The sequence below is a fragment of the Ursus americanus genome, chromosome 17 (assembly GCF_024610735.1).
Source record: "Ursus americanus isolate L20-20 chromosome 17, mUrsAme1.1.p, whole genome shotgun sequence".
NCBI lineage: Eukaryota > Metazoa > Chordata > Mammalia > Carnivora > Ursidae > Ursus > Ursus americanus.
This window is the reverse complement of record NC_142143.1, coordinates 7,664,682-7,684,653: the sequence shown is the minus strand read 5'-3', so window position 1 is coordinate 7,684,653 and position 19,972 is coordinate 7,664,682. Positions and strand designations below refer to the sequence as shown.

The 19,972-nt window shown below is 40.4% G+C and overlaps 1 protein-coding gene across 1 annotated transcript in view; it reads left to right on the top strand.

The window, feature by feature from the left end:
* The first annotated feature begins 271 nt into the window (after positions 1–271).
* EP300 (EP300 lysine acetyltransferase) overlaps positions 272–19,972 on the top strand; it is a 79,504-nt gene continuing 59,803 nt past the window's right edge. The window contains exons 1-2 of the mRNA XM_045780123.2: positions 272–1,622; positions 18,946–19,583. Coding sequence (XP_045636079.1) covers positions 1,529–1,622; positions 18,946–19,583 — 732 coding nt within the window. The 5' untranslated portion in view covers positions 272–1,528. The remainder of the gene's footprint in view (positions 1,623–18,945; positions 19,584–19,972) is intronic.

Genomic DNA, 19,972 nt, shown 5'->3' with positions numbered 1-19,972 from the left:
TCGGCCCCCGAACCCTCCCCCCGCCGTCAAGTCCTCCCCTTTAAAAGGAGCCACCGGGTGACGCCGGGGGAGTTTGCGGAAGCGCCAACCGCGTTGGGCCCTTGGGCGGATCCCGTGATTGGAACTGGCCCCGCCCCCGGGTCCTCTTCCCCCATTGTGTGAGCGGCTCGGGCCCAGGCCCCGCCCCCTTGCCACCTCCCTCCGGAGGCCCAACCCCTCCCCTTTTTTTCACCCCCCCTTGGCTCATTTCCGGCCGCCGCTGCTACCGCTAGCCTGTAAGGAGGATTCGGCAGAGGGAAGAAACAACAGCCGCCATCTTGTTTGTGTGCTAGGCTGGGGGGGAGAGAGGGCGAGAGGGAGCGGGCGAGAGTGGGCAAGCGGGACGCCGGGCTGAGTGCGAACTGCGGGAGCCAGAGTGCGGAGGCGAACCGGGCCGAAGAGAGGCGGCAGGGGCCGAGACAGTGGCAGGGGGCCCGGGGCGCACGGGCTGAGGCGACCCCAGCCCCCTCCCGTCCGCACACACCCCCACCGCGGCCCGGCAGCCGGGCCGGCGTCGACGCCTAGGGGGGACCATTACATAACCCCGCGCCCCGCGGCGCCTTCGCCCGCCGCCGAGGGCGGCCCCGAGCGGAGCCCCGGGGGGCGGGCGCTCCCGGCACCTGGCCGCCGGGGGTGGGGGCCGTAGCGGCGGCCGTATTTATTTCTGTGCCGCGGGAGAGGAGGGCGAAGGAGGAGAGCGCGGCGCGAGGAGAGGCCGCCTGCGCCGCCCGCCGGAGCGGGGCCTCCTCGGTGGGCTCGGCGTCGGCGCGGGCGGGCGGCGCTGCTCGGCCCGGCCCCCTCGGCCCTCTGGACCGGCGAGCTCCGCGCCGGGCGTCCTCGCCGCGCCTCCGCCGCCCGCCGCGCGATGTGAGGCGGCGGCGCCAGCCTGGCTCTGGGCTCGGGCGAGCTCTCTGCGGCCATTAGGGGCCGGTGCGGCGGCGGCGCGGAGCGCGGCGGCAGGAGGAGGGCTCGGAGGGTGGGGGCGCAGGTCCGGGAGGGGGCACCGGGAGGAGGTGAGTGTCTCTCGTCGCCTCCTCCTCTCCCCCCTTTTCGCCCCCGCCTCCTTGTGGCGATGAGAAGGAGGAGGACAGCGCCGAGGAGGAAGAGGCTGATGGCGGCGGCGGAGCTCCGAGAGACCTCGGCTGGGCAGGGGCCGGCCGTGGCGGGCCGGGGACTGCGCCTCTAGAGCCGCGAGTTCTCGGGAATTCGCCGCAGCGGACGCGCTCGGCGGATTTGTGCTCCTGTGCCCTCCTCCGGGCCTGGGCCCAGGCCCGGCCCCTCGCACTTGCCCCTACCTTTTCTATCGAGTCCGCATCCCTCTTCAGCCACCGCGACCCAGCGAAAAGAAAAAGGAACTTCCCCCACCCCCCTCGGGGGCCGGAGGAGCCCCCCAAGCCCACCCCAGGGAGCGGGGCGGGGAGCCCTGGCCGAAGAAGAGATTTCCCGAGGATTCTCGTTTTCCTCGCCTGTATCTCCGAAAGAATTAAAAATGGCCGAGAATGTGGTGGAACCGGGGCCGCCTTCAGCCAAGCGGCCTAAACTCTCATCTCCGGCCCTCTCGGCGTCGGCCAGCGATGGCACAGGTTAGTCCCGGGAGCCCTGGCCTTCCACATCCCCCTTAATCTTTTCTGCTCGGTACACCTTTTTTCTTCCATATTTTCTTCCTTTTTCTCTCTTCCTAGTTCTCTGCTTCTTGATTAATTTTAAAGGTGTTTGAATGAGCTGGTCGAAGACGTCCAGTAGCCCAACCATTTTCTTTGCTTCCTAATACATTCGTTGCAACACTATGTCATATCGATGTGTGTTCTGGAATTAGAGTTCTTGAGTGGTGCTATGGAAATCGCCTTTATTGTTGCTTCCATGCAGTTTAATTTTTGAAATGCCAGTGCATTTGTGTGTAAGGGCTTTTTATGCAATTTTGCTTTGAATTTTTTGTTGTTGAGAAATGAGGAATTGCGAATCCTTTCTCCTCGATTGCACTTATTCTGTTTTCTCTACTTTCCACTCTTCAAGATTTTCTCTTTTTGCACAAGATTCTCCGTTGAGGATGAGAGTGTAAAAAAATCTTGATTTTATTTGTGTGTGTGTGTGTGTGTGATCCAGGATTTCAGGTTTGACGTTAGGTTTAACGTCAAAGCTGAAATTTTGTTCGAATTATTTTACCTACCATTCCCAGCCCCCCCCCCTTTTTTTTATTTGCCTTAAGAATCAATATGGAGCGCAGTTCATTTTACATCTCCCATTTCTTTGGTGTGAGACCAAAATGTCTGAAACTCTGGGGTTTTAGGTTGGGAGAGAGCAGAGGCATTTTCTTTGCAGTTTGTAGTCACTTTCTCTTGGGAGGGGCGGTGGAGATAACCAATTGTGTGGAGCTGTGTACTTGTAAATCAAAATTAGGAGTTGTAAGGGTCCCAGTCATGAACTGCAAACATAAACTGATCGTACAAAAGTTTAAAATGTGTGTTAGGTTCTGTATTTGTGTGTTTTTGCTTTTTTGTGCTTTAAACATACTTGGAGGTCCATATTTCAGCGTAAAAAAGCTCTACCGTTCTTTACTTCACTCAGTTGTGGACCAGCCCTTTTGTCAAAGGAAATTCAGGGAGACTTCCCTCCATCATCCCCTTCTTATAATTAGTTTGGTGCTGTCCTGATGGCCACCGACCTACTCTTTTGCTGTCGTAGTTGTTTGAGGTGCCAGGATAATGAAGAGGAAGAATGGCTGGCCATCTGACAGTCCACAAGATGTTCCCCCTTACTACGGAGCATCTCTTTAACTCAACGTCATCCCTCCATCTGCCAGTGAGAGTGCATAATGAAGTTAAATGTACCCTATGAGTTTGTGGAGAACTTCTAAAGCATGTTTCTAAGTAGGCTTCGTTTCGGGGAGTGAAAATGTAAGGATATGGCAAATGCTTTGAATTCCTCGCTTTTATAGGATAAATGTGTCATGAGTTTAAGGTAACCTGTAAAGATTGAGGATTTTTGCAGTTTTCTACTTCAGACTTGTAAAATTGGCAATGCAAGAACTTTGATCTATTCTTATTCCTTGAACTTTCTGTCGTCTTCACAGATTTTTTTCTTTTGCCTTTTTTTCCTCCGAACTATTACACATAATGAGTATCATATTCTTTTGCACTTACTAAAATGTTCCGAAGGATTTTCAGATCATTTTTAGACATATTCTTGCTTGTTATTTCTTTAATTTTTGTGTCATGTGGTAATGGATTTTACATTTGAGTTCACTAGAGACTTGGGATGCTGTAGAGAAAACTTCTTTAATGTGTGTCATTTCGATGACTCCTGATTTGAACAGCTTAGTCTTGGAGTAATGCAAGGCCTGAAAGGAAAGCTGTGCTCTGTTATTCAAACACCTCTGTTCAGGTGCACTACTCCCTTCTCCATATTTGATCTGTGTACTTGGCAACTTTAGCTAACTCATTTTAGTAGTGTCTCACCCGTCTAGTACACAAAAATTATTTTGCTACTTGAAATATCTTTGGATAATTAAAAGAGTCCTAAATGTATCAAGTGGGTTTTTAGAGTAAAAAACCCTCAACATTGAGATGAACTCAGTTTTAGTACTAAGAGTTTATCTTAGTATTAACTTAGTAAACTAGAGTTTAACTTAGAAAGTTACCTTTCTCTAAATTTTGTGATGAGAGTTTATCCCCCAGTCCCCTGTTAGGATTGTACTCTAGGAATTCTTTGGTGACAATTCTAATCCTAATCAGTCTGGGTTTTGGGCGGGGGATGGAGAGAAGTAGTTATAAAGAAAATACTGTCCCATTGTGAACTTAATTCAAGTTGGTGATCTTACTTTTTTTTTTTCTCCTCCCCAGCCCGCAGTGTGTAGTGTAAGTTGGCAGGGAACTTTTAACAGAGACACTTCACTTCTTAAAACTTTAAGTTTTCAAACATGTAACTTTATACATTTTTACTTTTGAGTTATTACCCGAATATTTTATAAATGTGAAAGTAAGTTGTTTTTTTGGTAATTGATTAGGAATTTTATCTAGAACTGGGTCAAAATGATCCCAACATTCTAGACATCAGAAACTTTTTTTTTTTTTTTTAGTGATTAGGTCTTGTGATTTTAGTAGTGTAAGTGTCCCTACCAAGAGTGTTGGCATGTGCCAGTTTTATAGAAGAAAAAACTGGAACCCAGGTGGGTTGACATACTAATGTGTTAACAAAACAAATTAGTGTTTAAATTCCAACTTCTGAATTTTTAATTAGCCACTGATGCAGAATAGAGATGACTTCTTAATGAGGAGTCAAAGATTCTTCTAAAACATTCTGGATTGATTCAGATAACTTGAATTAAGTTCAAATTTTATGTGGAATGGGGAGGAAGAGACTTATTTTTCAGCTGTTGAATCTTTATGTTCCTGTTTCAATATTTATATTTGATCCATTGAAAATTTTATTTAACTTGGTATGGTTAGGTCAGAACTATTCGATAAATCAAATGACTTTATGTTCTGCACCCAAAAAAAGATTATAAAAGCCATTTGTAAAAATATTTTGGTAAAATTACTGATCAGGAAAGTTAACAGGTAAGTCCTGAAAGTATTTCTTGAACCTGTTTCTAATAATCTGAGCGATGGGCTTGATGAAGTTGCTATAGTTGCCTTCATTGTTCATTGGATGTGTTCTGTCACTGCTTTGTAAACACTTAATGCTATATGCACTGAAAGAACAGACTCTGGAAAGATGGATGACAGCACTAGGATCTGGCATATTAAGTAAGGATCTTTCTGGTCTTGGTACCAGTTTTGTAGTCCTACTGTGTACTTGGGTCAGAATTAGCTTGGATTTTATGCCTGTTTTTCATTTCAAAGGAGCAGGGCAGATAGTATATTGAATATATCATTTTGACCACTAGATTGATATACATAACAGAGAAGTGGCAAGGATTTTTTTTAATGTCAGTTATATTTTCTCAAAACACTGTGGATTAGTGGTTTATTATCTAAACAGAATATTTTTGGTGGGGGCCACTTCTTTTTCAGCTCTTAAACCTATGATACTGTGTTTTAATTTTATTTTTAAGGCATGCATGTTTATATTAGAGTTCTGGAGTTTTTCAGTTATGGCTCCTTGGTCCAATGAGGTATTGCTGACCTCAGTGTTAAGTTGCAAAGCATTTTATTAAGTGCCTTGAATTCTGACAATTACTTATTCTCAAGGCTTTGTAAGTTCATTTATTATGGCTTCAAGAAGGCTATATGTGGTTGATAGTGAGATAAAGTGACTTTTGTTAAATTGTAAATCTTGTACGTGTTACATACAGTATGGGTACCCTTTTCCAGCAGAAATTCGTGTCTGTCACAGATGTAAGAAATATATTGGCATGTCCAGTGAATGTATAATGGAGAGAGAGGAAACAGTGTCTGCCTCTGGTTGCCTTTTTGCATTATTTTCTGTTTTACTTTGCTTTTTTTCATCTTCTCCTTAGTCTAGTCTATAAAAAGTGAGATAAATTGAAACAAGAAGTTGAAAATAAGTGCCTAGTGGTGTTTGTAGGGACATTAAGTGGTAAGTAGGAAAGGGAAAAAAAAAAAAAAGAGTAGGAAGAATGTTGCAGATACAAGTGGGAGTGTAAAATACCTCTTCCTGGTATATTTACAAAAACAGTTCAGGAGCTGTTCTGCCAATTCATAACAGCCAACAATTAATAGAAAAATAAGATATGCTTGTTTTGTGTGTATTTTGTGGTTTTAGGGTTTCTTCTTTGAGAATTTCTGAAGTTGAATTTTTCAGTGTGGCAAACACTAAATTAATGGGCTAGTTGAAACTTAAATTACACCAAGTGTAAAAATTTTAAAGCATTGAATTCTGCAGATGTTTTTTTCATGTGATGGGTGTTAATTTTCTTCTGAAATTTTGGTTGGAAATTCTTTATTGCTCAGTTCTCACAGGTTTAAGAGAATAAATATTAAGGTGTTAAACTTCTTCTGAACAGTTTAGATATCCTTTGTTTTTAGATGTAGATCTTATTTTATAAATGCTTCAAAAGGAGTAATTGAGAGAGAGAAACAAAAAGTAAAACTCCTGAAAAAAAGTGGTTAAGAAAAGGGGTTTTTGGAGAGACTGCTTTAGAGTTCTGATCCCTGATGTGCCTTTATTAACTGTGAACCTTGGACCAATTACTTAACCTCTTTTTCTCAGCTTCCTCACCTGTAGTACCCACCTTACAGAATTGTGATGAGGAATAAATGAAAATTCTCTTTATCAAATGTTTAGGATAGAGTGCTTGCTGCAGTGTAGTATGCGCTCATTGTGTTGACGGTTTTTAACCTTACTGGCTAAATACATACGACAACAAAGCAGTGGTAGATTTTTTCATGGATTTACAGATTGGATAAAGAGAAACCCAATTTCATGAAGTTCAGAGAGTAGTAGTCTTAGAAGTAAAGCTTATGGTGCAGTTAGCCAATAAATTTACTCAAAGATTAAGCTTCTGAAGAGTGTAAGAATATGGTAGCAGAGACTAAAATAAAAGTAGAAGTACTGTATGTACTGTCATATAGGGTGTCTTGTGTATGTAAGTAAGTAAAATGGAAATCAATAAGTAAAGCATAATGAGAAATCAGAAAGATTGTTCTTACTGGAAATGCTCAAGTTAGAATGGCTTTTTGCTAAAGAACTGTGTGATTGAGCACTACTTTATTTTCTGTTTGCTTATCTGGGTCTTAAAAGACGTTCTTCAAAAGGAAGAGGGAGAAGAAAAGAAGGAGCAGTGCAGTGCTTTTCAAATTTTTTTGACCACACCCAGTAAGAGTTACATTTACATGGAGAACTAGAGACCCTACCTCAGCAAGTGGACAAACTACTTATCCTTACTATCTGTAATATACTCTGGTGTTTTCTATTATGTTTTTTTTTTTCAAGTGCTGGTTGTGACCCACTGTATTGATTTTATGACCCACTATTGGCTTGTGACCCACAATTTGAAAAATAGTGGCTTAGAAGAGTTGACAAGCTGGCATTCATCTGTATTGGACCAACATTTTCTGTATACTAGGCGTTTATCCTCAGTGCAGGGAATACTCTGGTAATCAAGACAGATATGGACCCTTCCTTCCCTTACCTCATAGATAAGGGGATGAGAGTGGTGTTCAAGACTGATGTGACCAGCATTATATTTGGGAAGTACTGTGTATAGTGGGAGAAACAGGAGGGCCTGTAACCTGTAACTTTGTTCCTCTGGTGGCTGTCTTTGAGGAATTGGTGTCTGATCCTGAGATCTGAAGGAAGAGTATAGGGTTAGTAAGAGTGAGCCCGGGCTGGGAACAGCCTGTTCAGGGAACCTGTTAAGTTCCATCTGATGGGGGGGGGGGATAGCAAGAAATACAACCATAGAGGTGAGTATGGAGCCAGTTATGCTTGGCTTATAATGCTTACTGGAGTTTAGATTTTCCATTTTAGCTCTTTTTAAAAAGATTTTATTTATTTATTTGACAGAAGGCACTAGTATGTGCACAGTTGGGGAACAGCAGGGGGAGGGAGAAGCAGGCTTCCTCTGAGCAAGGAGCCCTATGCAGGGCTCGATCCCAGGACCCTGGGATCATGACCTGAGCTGAAGGCAGATGCTTAACCCACTGAACCATCCTGGGGCCCCCCATTTTAGCTCTTTCAAATGGATGGGGCATAATTGTACCTCAATGATTGACTAAAGTGAGATATGCTTTGAAATGAAACAAGGAGACCAGAGAAATGGCTGTTTCAGGATTTCAGCTGTCCTGAGGGTGGTCTGAATTAGTAGATGGAGAGCAGTGAAAAGATTTGAGGAAAGTGGGTGACCAGCAGAACTCGGTGATTAATTACATGTTCGAATTTTGTGATAGAGGGATCAAGGGTAATTCCAAAGTTTCAAGTTTGGGCAGCTGGATTGGTGAGGTTGCCATTTTCTAAGATAGCAAACATAGGAAGTGAAGTATTTGTGTATGGATGTGATGGGGAGGGGTTACCATGAGTTAAATTTTGAACATTTTGAAGTTGTGTGATTCTCTTGAGTTGAGTAGTCACTGTTTTCATTTGGTGTGTCCTCTCATTTCAGCCAACAAACATCAATTATTAGACACCTGGAAATGTAAAAATGAATCAAGGTTGCACTTTTTGCTCTCAAAGCATTTAGTGGGGTTGGTGTACATGTCCACACAATTTTCCTGTGAGTTATACTCTGATAAGTGTTTAAAAAAGTTGGGGATAAAGGTAGAGGATAGGGATTGTTTCTGACTGGGTGGGTTTGGAGATCTGAGGGAAAACTTCAGAGAGAACGTGTATTTGAACAGAGGTAGGAGAACTTGAAGATAACTTACTTAGAAGTAGAGAAAGTTGGAAGAGTATTTCTGTTTCAGGTGGAACAAGTACAGGTGGTTCTAATGCGACTGGAATGTAGACTATGGTGGTGTGTCTTTATGTGAGACAGATGGAAAAGGATTTTGGTGTCCTATTATGAAAAGACAGAAATGTGGTAAGGAGTTTGACATTTCTTACCATCAGGATGAAAATTTTATGAACAAGAGAATGATGCGATCAGGGAAAGGGGGAGGCCTAATTCTGGTGACATGGTACAGGATCAGTAGCAAGAAGAGTACCTAATGGCAGGAAGACTAGGGTTATGTCATTTATCTTTTGAAGTGCGCTTGCATTTGCCTTGGAAGTTTTTGGTAGACTGTAATTATTGATGTGAATTGTTTTATTTTTTTAAGGTCCAAGTTTTGTTTACCAGTTGTCCTGAATGTAGAGAATACAGCAGATAACTCAGAAATCATTCACTTTCTCCTTTTTCTTTACAGATATGCAATCTTTAGGAATTTTTTTGGTTTTGTTTTTTTGGAGAGGTGGTATGATAGCTCTATCACGTAGGATCCCCTATAGGCATTTCATTCCCTCAGAACAAACCCCAGTCAAGCAAACGAATCAAAACACACACCGTAAAGCTTCTCCCAAGACATTACCACTAGTCAAAATCAGTGATGAGTGGCAGTTAAATAAACATGCAGTTTAGGTTTAATATGAACATGTCATTGAGTTGCTTTTTAAGGTGGGTTTTTGATAAATAATAGTGTTCTCACCTTTTAGTTAACTTCATGCCAAGAAGTGTCACCATATTAAATAAATTGATAAAGAGCAAGGCAGATAGTCAATATAAAACTTCCAAAAGTGGGCCCAAGGTCACACATTTGATCAGTTATAGCACTTCATCTCTCTAAATTTTGAGACCTAACTTAAATGTGTTGGGATTAAGAGTCAACTCCAAGTCAGTCACTTGCCAAAGTGTAGGTATGCCTTTTGATGTCACGGTTGCAGGACAATGTTAAGAATGCATATTTTGAAGTTTGCTTGCACTTCTGCCCTTTGACTCCATTGGATTTCCAAATTCAGCACTCGTTAGCATGCATATCTATGTGATAGTGTATAACTTAGTATTGATCATCATCTTCAATCCAAATTTATATATAATTCACAAATTGTTTCCAGTTGTCTTGAAAAGTATTAGAAGTCATATCTGTTTTTCTAGCATGCATATTTCATTTAATTTTCTTAGTCTTTCAAAAGTAGTTTTAAATGTTTGTGCATCTTTCTTGATAGATGGGTTGTTTGCGGTTAGATTAGTTCTACATCTACAGAATATCAAAATACTGTTTTTAAATAAAGCATGAATGTTAGGAAATGAAAGTTAGGAAAATTGTTTCAACCTAATCCATGAAGTTCGCAAATTTGCCTCATTTTAAAGACTGTGATGTTTTAAAATGTCATGGTTTTTAAGAACCCCAAACACCTGAGTTAATAATGCAGGAAGTGCCCTAAACCAATAAGAATGAGAGATCTTTGTTACATTGTCAATGTCTAGCCAAACTGTTAGCAGATTTACTGAAGTTATATAGATTTAACTTTCATTTCTATCCTTATTTTTTAAAATCCCAGATCCCTCACTTGGAATAGGGGCTCTGAAGCGTTTTGATCTCTGCCAACCTCATCACTCACTTTGCTCTCCCTACTTTGAATTCTTTCAGTTGCTGAACTGGCTGAGCTGTAGGTTGTACACATCCCGTTTTCTTTCTCTCCACTTGTCCTGTTCCTACTTGTCCTCTGGCCTCACCACTGGATTAGAGGAAAGAAAGGTTTTGAGATCTGGAATCATCTTCTCCTCCTCCTCCTCCTCTTCTTCTTCTTCTTCTTCTTCTTCTTCTTTAAGCATTTTAATGCCATAGAGAAAACTAAATGAAAGGAGAATTGGGGAACCTGGGTGGCTCAGTCAGTTAAGTGTCTGCCTTTGGCTCAGGTCATAATCCCAGAGTCTTTGGATGGAGCCCTGCATCGGGTTCCTTGCTCAGCAGGGAACCAGCTTCTCCCTCTCCCTCTGCTGCTCCCCCTGCTTGTGCGCATGCGCGCTCTCTCTCTCTCTCTCTCTCAAATAAATAAATAAAATCTTGAAAAAGAAAAAATCAGTGGATGAATTCTGTCTTTTAAATGGATACTTGAGAATTGACTAGTTTTGGAACAGTATGAATATTAGTATGGGTATTTTGCTTATGTGCACAGTGTAAGAGCAGAACTGAGTTTTTATTTGACTTTCAGTTTACCTGAAGCACAAAAATAAGCTTGTTACAAACAAATAATGTTTGGGCCTTCTAAATGGGAAAAAAGTGTATAACTGAGAAGAGGTGCTATTCAGTAGAATTAGATTTTCAGCCAAAATTTTTTCAAGTTTCACATCCTAATTAGTAACTTTAAAAAAAAAAAGGCCTTTATTCTCACAGCACAGTGCAGTGTGTGGGATTGTATTGTTAAGAATTCTAATTTTGAAGGTTATGCTTTATTTATATATTTCATAGTGAGTAGTATTTATTTAGTTTCTCATATATTGTGGAATCATCCTGATCTTGATTTTTGGAAAGTCTAAGTGATGTGGGTATTCATTTACAGGAGTTCATATGGCTAAATCCATATAGCAATGTAGAAAACACCAAGGGTGACCTACAAAATCAGTACGTAATAATGAAAGGATGTTTTGACTCAACACCAGTTTCCCACATATTCAGTCCAAATTTGTTTTTGTTTAGATTGTCGCATTTCTAATACCTGGTCCATTGGATACGCCTCATGTATTCTAAACTTTGCAAATAACATTTGAATGTGTCTTGTCAGTCACATTTGTATCACTGTGTTTGGTTTGAATATACACTCAGGTGAAGAAACATTTTATTCATAAGTTACTCTGTACTTGAGCATCACTAAAGGTATTTTGGGAACTGGTCAACGAACTGTTTGGTGGAAATCGTCCACTAATGGTGTTGATTGGTTGATAATTTTTTGACAGTAAGCAGGAATTGTGTTATTGGAGATAGTGTGAGTTCATTCAACAATTGTTTGTGATATTGCTTTGTGATATTTGCCATAGGATAGTTTAAAAGGTAATGGAACAAATTTCATGTTTATAAATTTCTAATCATAGAGAAAGGGGGCAATTAAGCAAATATTTAGGTAGGTGCTTACTTTACTATCTAGAAAAGATACTTGTGTTTTCCTTTTTTACCTCCTCCTCGATCCGCTGCGGTCTGGCACTTGCTCTTTACAACTCCACTGAACTACTCTTACCTAGATTAGTAAATATTTCCTAGTATCTACATTTAGTAAATTCTCTCTGGAGCATGGATCACCACTAACATTTTCTTCTTGGAACCTGGTTTCTAGGACAGTATTCCTGGGGGATGGGCTGGGGAATGTTGGGTTTTAACACCCTTTGATGGTTAAGATTATTGTCCCTTAAATGCTTTTGTATATCTGATGGTCCCCGTAATGTCCAATGGTGACTTTTTTTCTTACATCACCATCTATTCCTCTGGATTTACCATCTGGATAACAGAACCCCTATATATTCTTAGGTCGTCCAACCCAGAAACTTGGGAGTCACCTTTGTCTTTTTTCTTAACCCCCACCTTTAGTCAAAAAGAGTTCTTTCAGTTGGCATCTTTGATGCATCTTCCCATTTAGTGCTTCTGTTCCAGGATCAACTGCTAGTTTTTGTTAATTCTCCAGCAGCAGCCTCCAGACATGTCAGTCCAATTCATTCTTCATCTTGTTTGCCTGAGTGGGCTTTAAGAAATACAAATTTGTTCATACCATATTTTTGCTTAAAATTCTTCAGTAGATCAACTTTCTCGTTAGAATAAAAATTCCAAACTCTTAGGTTAAGGAATCTTCTAGGTTTCTTGTGTTTGTTGAGCATCTAAATTTTATTCAGCTGATCTGAACTAATCCCTGTGAAGGGCAAATTGAGATAGGGGCCTGAGAAGATGATTTATTTGAACCTTCATTTTTTCCCTTTCCTTGAAGGAAAAGGAAGAACTTGAAGAGCTCAGTAACAAGCATGGAATTGAGGCTGGTCAGTACTAAAACCCACCATCCCCTAGGATTTCCTAAATTGTGACATTAAATTTTTAAATTATTTTTTTCCCTTATATCTTCATAATACTGCTTTTAGTTTGGGACTTGCTTTTCTATTAGTTTTAGACCATGGGTTTCATTTTCTGTTTAGGACAAAGTTGTAGCTAAGGACTCACCCTGGAAGTTATCTGGCCCTTCCCTCTGGACAGAAGGTTCTGAAATTTCTCATCAGGCATTCAGATTCTCTATCACTCAGCCAGGGACACCAGAATCTTCTGTGTGAGTTTACCTTTCTCAGTAAAAACTCTTCCCTATCCCTAAAAACAGAACAACAACAATAAAACTCCATGAAGGAAGTAGAGCAAGTTTTACTATCTCTTGATGGAAGGGGTGACTTGAGCTCACAGTTGCTAAATGAGGGCAGCTTAATAGAATTGGGTTTAGACTCCCTGAGCAGTGCCAAGGTATAGATAACAGTGATAGCTGATGGCATTTAGGAATCATAAATGTCCAGAGCTTTGAGGCACAAAGTAGCTTAGGAGTAATAATGACTGTTAATGATATTAGATGAAATAATAGGGTCTGTTTGACCAAAGTATATATGACTTTTACATAGTCTTCCAAATTTAATCAGTATAGCTGTTGAAAATGTTTTAAGTAGAGGTAAGAGAACTTTTATTAAGTTATAAATACCAAATCAGATATAAATAATTATAATATGCAATTTTAGAATTGCTGAAAACATTATTTAATTCTGTGAGCATATGCTAGAATCATGTGAGAAATGTAAGTATTAAATGCAGCCCTTGGGGCATCTGGGTGGCTCAGTCAGTTAAGTGTCCAACTCTTGATTTGGCTCAGGTCATTATCTTGGGGTTGTGGGGTTGAGCCCCCACATCCTGCTTCCCGCTCAGGGAGTCTGCTTGAGAATCTTTGCCTGTGCCCCTCCCCTGTGCGCACACACGAGCTCTCTCTCTCAAATCTTTTTAAAAAATAAATGCAACCCTTATCCTTCAGATACTCATCATTTGGTAATGAAGTAAGATGCACACAAATATTTAGCCTTAACAAAAGGTAGAAGGTAGTAAGTGCGTAGTTGAGATTGAGGGGCATCTTGGGAAACAGGAGTATTGGGATCAATCTTTGTGTTGAAACATGAGTGGATCTCTTGTAGTAGTAGCTACAGTTTAGGTCTGTTCAAAGTACAGGATTGGCGTTTATAAACAGTCCTAAACTTTTATTTTCAGGGTCTGCCAATGTAAACCCTCTTGTCTGGCTTCACAGTGGAGCTTAACTTTGTAATGTGATGTGGAATGTTTTGCATAAACATGCAACAGCAATCAAATGGAGCAAATTTGGCTGTAGTACAGATTAAATTAAAATCCTCAAGATTCTGGGGCCTCCAGTAAGACTTTCATATTACTGATTGATTTCTCCTCAGTGAATTCTGTGTATGTGGCTTTTACCTACTTCTGATATTGTTGAGAGGATTAGTGGGAATAATACAGTTATTGAAGTGCCAAGGACAATCCCTGACATGTTGAAAGTGCCTGATAAAAGTTTGTTCTCATTATTAAATTGTTCTGTCTCCTAAAAGGGTAATGATTCCATTGAGTAGTAATAGATAAAACATTTTCATGGTGCTTAATATGTGTTAGGCACTATTCTAAATACATATATTAACTCATTTAATACAAATAATTTATGAAGTATGTACTTTCCTATTATACAGAGGTGGAAACTAGGCTCTTCTGTGTGTACTTCAGAATCCTCTTGTCTGGTTCCCTGAAAAACTTAGGATTTTGATTGGCATTGCACTGAATGTATAATTTTTCTTGTATTATTGCTTTGGCTAGATTCTCCAGTACAACATTGAATTAGAAGTGTTTGTCATGTGTATCTTTGTCTTGTTCTGATGCTAAAGGGGCTTTTGACGTTGGTCCACTAATGCATATTTGCTGTCAGTTTTTAGGTTTTGGAAGGAACATTTTTTATCACTTTAAGGAAGTTCCTTCCCATCACTTTCTTGATTGCTGTAGTTTTTTTGGTTTGGGTTGGGGTTTTTTTGTGAGTGATTGGGTATTGAATTTTATACAGTGCTTTTCTTACATCCATTGAGATGAACCTTGTATTTTCGTTCTCCTTTGTTAATATGATGAATGACATTTGTAGATATTCTAGGCTTCTAATGCAAACCCCTCCCCCCTGGATTCCTGACATTAACCCAATTTGATCATTACAGTACATTTTAAAGACACTGATGAATTTGCTTTGCTGGGGGGTTTGTTTTTGTTTTGGGGGCTTTTTTTGGATTTTTGCTGCTTACGTTCATGATTTTCTTGTACTGGCCATGTGATTTTTAGAGTATTCTGTTTTCTAGAAGTGTTTGTAGGAGGTGGAAGTTTTTTATTTGAAAGTTCAGTAGGACATGCCTGTAAAAACATTTAGATCTGGTGTTTTCCTTATGGGAAGATTAACCAATGAGTAAGACAGATTTTTTTTTTTTTTTAAGATTTATTTATTTGAGAAAGAGGGAGTGCCCACGAACCAGAGGAGGGGCACAGGGAGAGGGAGGGAGAATCCCAAGCTCACTCCTCCCTGAGCAGAAGCCTGATATACAGCTCAATCTCATGACCCTGGGATCATGACCTGAGCTGAAACCAAGAATCGGACACTTAACCTACTGCACCACTGAAGCATCCCCAGACTATTTCTTTAATCGTAAAAGGGTTATTCGGGCTTTCTATGTCTCCTTCTTTTAAACTTATTTAAATGGGAAATTTCAATTTAATAGAATAGTATAAAGGAACTCCTATGTGCCTGTTACTTCAGGTTATTTTTGCACACATATACATGCTCCCTCCTTTCTTTTTTTGCAGGAGTGTTTTATAGCAAATCCCAGACAAGTCATTTCATCAGAAATACTTCAATATGTATCTTTTAGTTAAAAGGATTTGTTTTAACATAGTAACTGTGGTATTACCACACCCGCCATAATTGATAATTTAATATTACTCACCACTCAGTCATATTTAATTTTCCTGATTTTCTTTTTCTTTTTAAGATTTTATTTATTTATTTATTTATTTATTTATTTATTTGAGAGATAAGAGTGGCGTCTGGGAAGGGGCAGAAGGAGAGGGAGGAACAGAAAATTTCAAGCAGGCTAGAGGCCAACTCAGGGCTCAGTCCCATGACCCTGAGTTCATGACCTGAGCCAAAACCAAGAGTTGGGTGCTCAACTGACTGAGCCAACCAGGTACCCCTTCGTGATACTTGTCTTAAAAATGTGTTTCCTTGGGGCGCCTGGGTGGCTCAGTCGTTAAGCATCTGCCTTCCGCTTAGGGCATGATCCCAGGGTCCTGGGGTGGAGCCCCGCATTGAGCTCCTTGCTCCACTGGGAGCCTGCTTCTTCCTCTCCCACTCCCCCTGCTTGTGTTCCTTTCTCACTGGCTGTCTCTCTCTCTCTCTGTCAAATAAATAAATAAATAAATAAATAAATAAATAAATAAATAAATAAATAAAATCTTAAAAAAAAAATGTGTCTCCTTATAGTTGGTTTGCAGGTTCCAAACAAGGTATATCTAATTGTTGGATCTCTAATAACAGTTCTTCCCATTCCCTTATATTTTTCTTTATGTCATTGATTTTTTTGCAGAAACTGGCACATTTTTCCTATAGAGTTTCTTTTTGATTAAGGTTTTGTGAATATTTTCTCAGGAACATATCCATTTTTGTGTCTTCAATTTTTTGTGTGAAGTTGATTAGCTGTATTGCTTTCTATTTTTTCCTTTTTCCTTAACCTTCGCAGAAATTTATTTTTTATTCTTCTTCTTCAAAGAACCAATTTCTTCTGGTTTTGTTGGTACTCTCTCAGTCGTATCCCTATTTTTCTCTTCTGTTGATAATTGCTTTTCTCTTTGATTATCTTGCTACAATTTTTTCTAACATAAATTGGCTACTTAACTCAATTTTTATCTTTATTTTTTAAGTTTTGAAATGTATTAACTTTTCTTTTGTGATTTCATCTTGTCACTTGTGTATGTATGCTTTTAAAATTTCTAAATCAGCAGAGGCTTTTTGTTTTTTTTTACTTAAATGTTCAACACTAAGACTGTGCAGATGATAGGATATTTCTTTGTATACTGCCGGGGGAAGTAGAATGCAGAATTGTTCATAAAGTATGTATGATTTTAGTTTTGTGAATTATGTAAGTGGAAACAGTGAAGGAAATATATCCACATATTAAGCAATTGTCTTTCAGTAGTGATATCAGGGAAATTTTTTTAAAGGTTTTATTTATTTTTTTGTTAGAGAGCACAAAGCAGCGGGAGTGGCAGGCAGAGGGAGAAGCTGGCTCCCCACTGAGCCGGGAGCCCAGTATGGCACTCGATCCCAGGATCCTGGGATCATGACCTCAGCCAAAGGCAGACACTTTACTGACTGAGCCACCTAGGCGTCCCGAGGATATCTGGGAAATTTTATTTGAAACCTTATTTGTATTCCAGAACACCTAAGACACATTTTGTTTTTATAATGGAGGAACACAAAATGATTTGGAAAGGGAAGAATAATACTGTAAAAGTCTGGACTCTGAATCATGTGCTGAGATCCTGGGATGTAATTCGGAGCAAATATATGTATAAGAACTTCCCATTCTTTTTTTTTTTTTTAATAGATTTTATTTATTTATTTGACACAGAGAGAGTGAGAGAGCAGAAGCAGGGGGAGTGGCAGAGGAGGAGGGAGCCTCCTCAGCAGAGAGCCTGATGCAGGGCTCTATTCCAGGATCTTGAGATCATGACCTGAGCTGAAGGTGGACGCTTAACCAACTGAGCCACCGAGGTGTCCTGATTCAGAGCAATTATAATATGACCAGATGCCTACACACGTTGGACCATTAGGCAGGGAGTTGGTGTGTAAGTGGTGAAACTTGTCCTTCCCAAAAAGCTACAGTCTGGATGCAGTGGTGGGGTGAAGGGTGGTGGTAGGAAGAAGAGATAGCAGAGAGGAGGGGAGTGAGACAGACACACAGATATTTTCAGTGCCATGATAGAATGCTCTTAAGAACAGGAAGGGCACAGAGGAAGAGTTGGGCTTTCGAACCAAGATTAATCAGACCATGTAGATCATTACTAAGTGGTATTTTGTCTTCAGGGGATGGACTGTCTTTTACTAGTATAATCAGTTGATTCAAGTGTATCTAATTATTAAATACCCAATTATGCCTTCTTTGTTAATGTGAAAACTACTTGGAGAATTAAAAGGGAAAAAAAGAATCAACCCCTCCGTCTATATAATGAGTTAATACTGTTAGTCCACAGATCAATCAGGGATAGTTTTTTCCCTCCAGTGGACATTTGGTAATTTCTGGAGGCATTTTTGATTGTTACAGATGGGGTGGGGGTAGTACTGGCATTGAGAGAGACCAAGGATCTGCTGCTTATCTTACAGTGCACAGGACAATCTCCCCTTCCCCTACAACAAAGACTATTCAGCCCAAAATATTCAATAGTGCCGAGATTGAAAAACCCTGAGTTAATCCATAATTTGTATCCTCTTTTTGGTGTGATCGGGGTGATTTGTATGTTGTTGAAGGAACTAGGCATGGTTTTATATCCTATTCCAGCAAGATTTTGGTTAAGAAAAATTAATCTGTAAGCTGAGGTCAGGTGAAAGTGAATTCACTCAGATCAAGGACTTGCTTTGTGGCGGGCACTGTGATAGGCACTTGGTAAAGAATGGCAGATAGCCCCTGTCTTCATCGAGCTCACACTGAATGTTCTGGGAATGATAGATCTTTTGTATCAATTGTCTTCACTTGATCTTAGCCAAAAGGCTGAGAAACCATCAGTTGTCTTTATTATTATAATATTTTAAATCTTTTATTTCATTCTGAACTTAGTTTGTGTATAGAAAAGTTATTTTAGGGGTGCCTGGGTGGCACAGCGGTTAAGCCTCTGCCTTCGGCTGAGGGCGTGATCCTGGTGTTATGGGATCGAGCCCCACATCGGGCTCCTCCGCTATGAGCCTGCTCTTCCTCTCCCACTCCCCCTGCTTGTGTTCCCTCTCTCGCTGGCTGTCTCTATCTCTGTCAAATAAATAAATAAAATCTTAAAAAAAAAAAAAGAAAAGAGAAGTTATTTTAACCTCTTCTAAGGAATTCTGGAATTGTATAAACAATTGTATATCTTTTTCATGAACGTTGGTACAAACTGGGCAACTCATGTAATGGGTGTTGTGCTAACATTTAATCCTTTTTCCTTTGGTCTGTCTTTAGGTACAGTTCATAAGTGTTTAAACTTGTTGGCATAACCAAATACTCTCTAATTTTTAAATACACGTGTAACAAAAATTTTTTAGCATAATACGAAAGACTGCAATACAAATAGCATCCCATGGAGTTAGGTTTGGAAATTATTTAATGCTTATCAAGAACAGAACAGAGACATTTGTAATTTTGATTCTGTCAAAACTCTAACTTTTATCTTTTCTCTTTGCTTTTAGATTTTGGCTCTCTATTTGATTTGGAGCATGACTTACCAGATGAATTAATCAACTCTACAGAATTGGGACTAACCAATGGTGGTGATATTAGTCAGCTTCAGACAAGTCTTGGCATAGTACAAGATGCAGCCTCTAAACATAAACAGCTGTCAGAGTTGCTACGGTCTGGTAGTTCCCCTAACCTCAATATGGGGGTTGGTGGCCCAGGCCAAGGCATGGCCAGCCAGCCCCAACAGAACAGTCCTGGATTAGGTTTGATAAATAGCATGGTTAAAAGCCCAATGGCACAGGCAGGCTTGACTTCTCCCAACATGGGGATGGGCACCAGTGGACCAAATCAAGGTCCTACGCCATCTGCAGCAGGTATGATGAACAGTCCAGTAAATCAGCCTGCCATGGGAATGAACACAGGGATGAATGCTGGCATGAATCCTGGAATGTTGAATGCAGGCAATGGACAGGGGATGATGCCTAATCAAGTCATGAACGGTTCAATTGGAGCAGGCCGGGGGCGACCCAATATGCAGTACCCAAACCCAGGCATGGGAAATGCTGGCAATTTAATGACCGAGCCACTGCAGCAAGGCTCTCCTCAGATGGGAGGACAAACGGGATTGAGAGGCCCTCAGCCTCTTAAGGTAAGTGCAGTTTTGGTTTGTATGCACTATCAGTATGTTTTTGATTGTTCCAATGATGGAGGGGGGACTTGAGATCAGTTACTCATTTATTCTTTACTATTTATGCTTTATCTTCTTACATGCTGTACCATTTCTCACATATATGCCAAGGATCTGTGTTGTCACAGGTTTTATGAAGCTCTCACATTAATTTTAAGGAAAACAGTTACTTTACAGTTCAGTGATACTGTATACTTTCAGTTTATTCCAACTGAACAGCTAGCTAATTCCTGTTCTCTCAGTATTAGAGTGTTAGAGTAAGTATAAGAATATTTTCACAAGTGTTAGAGTATTTTTAACTCCTTCCTAAGCCCACTTTAGCCTTCATAGCCTCCTTGTAAAAACACGGT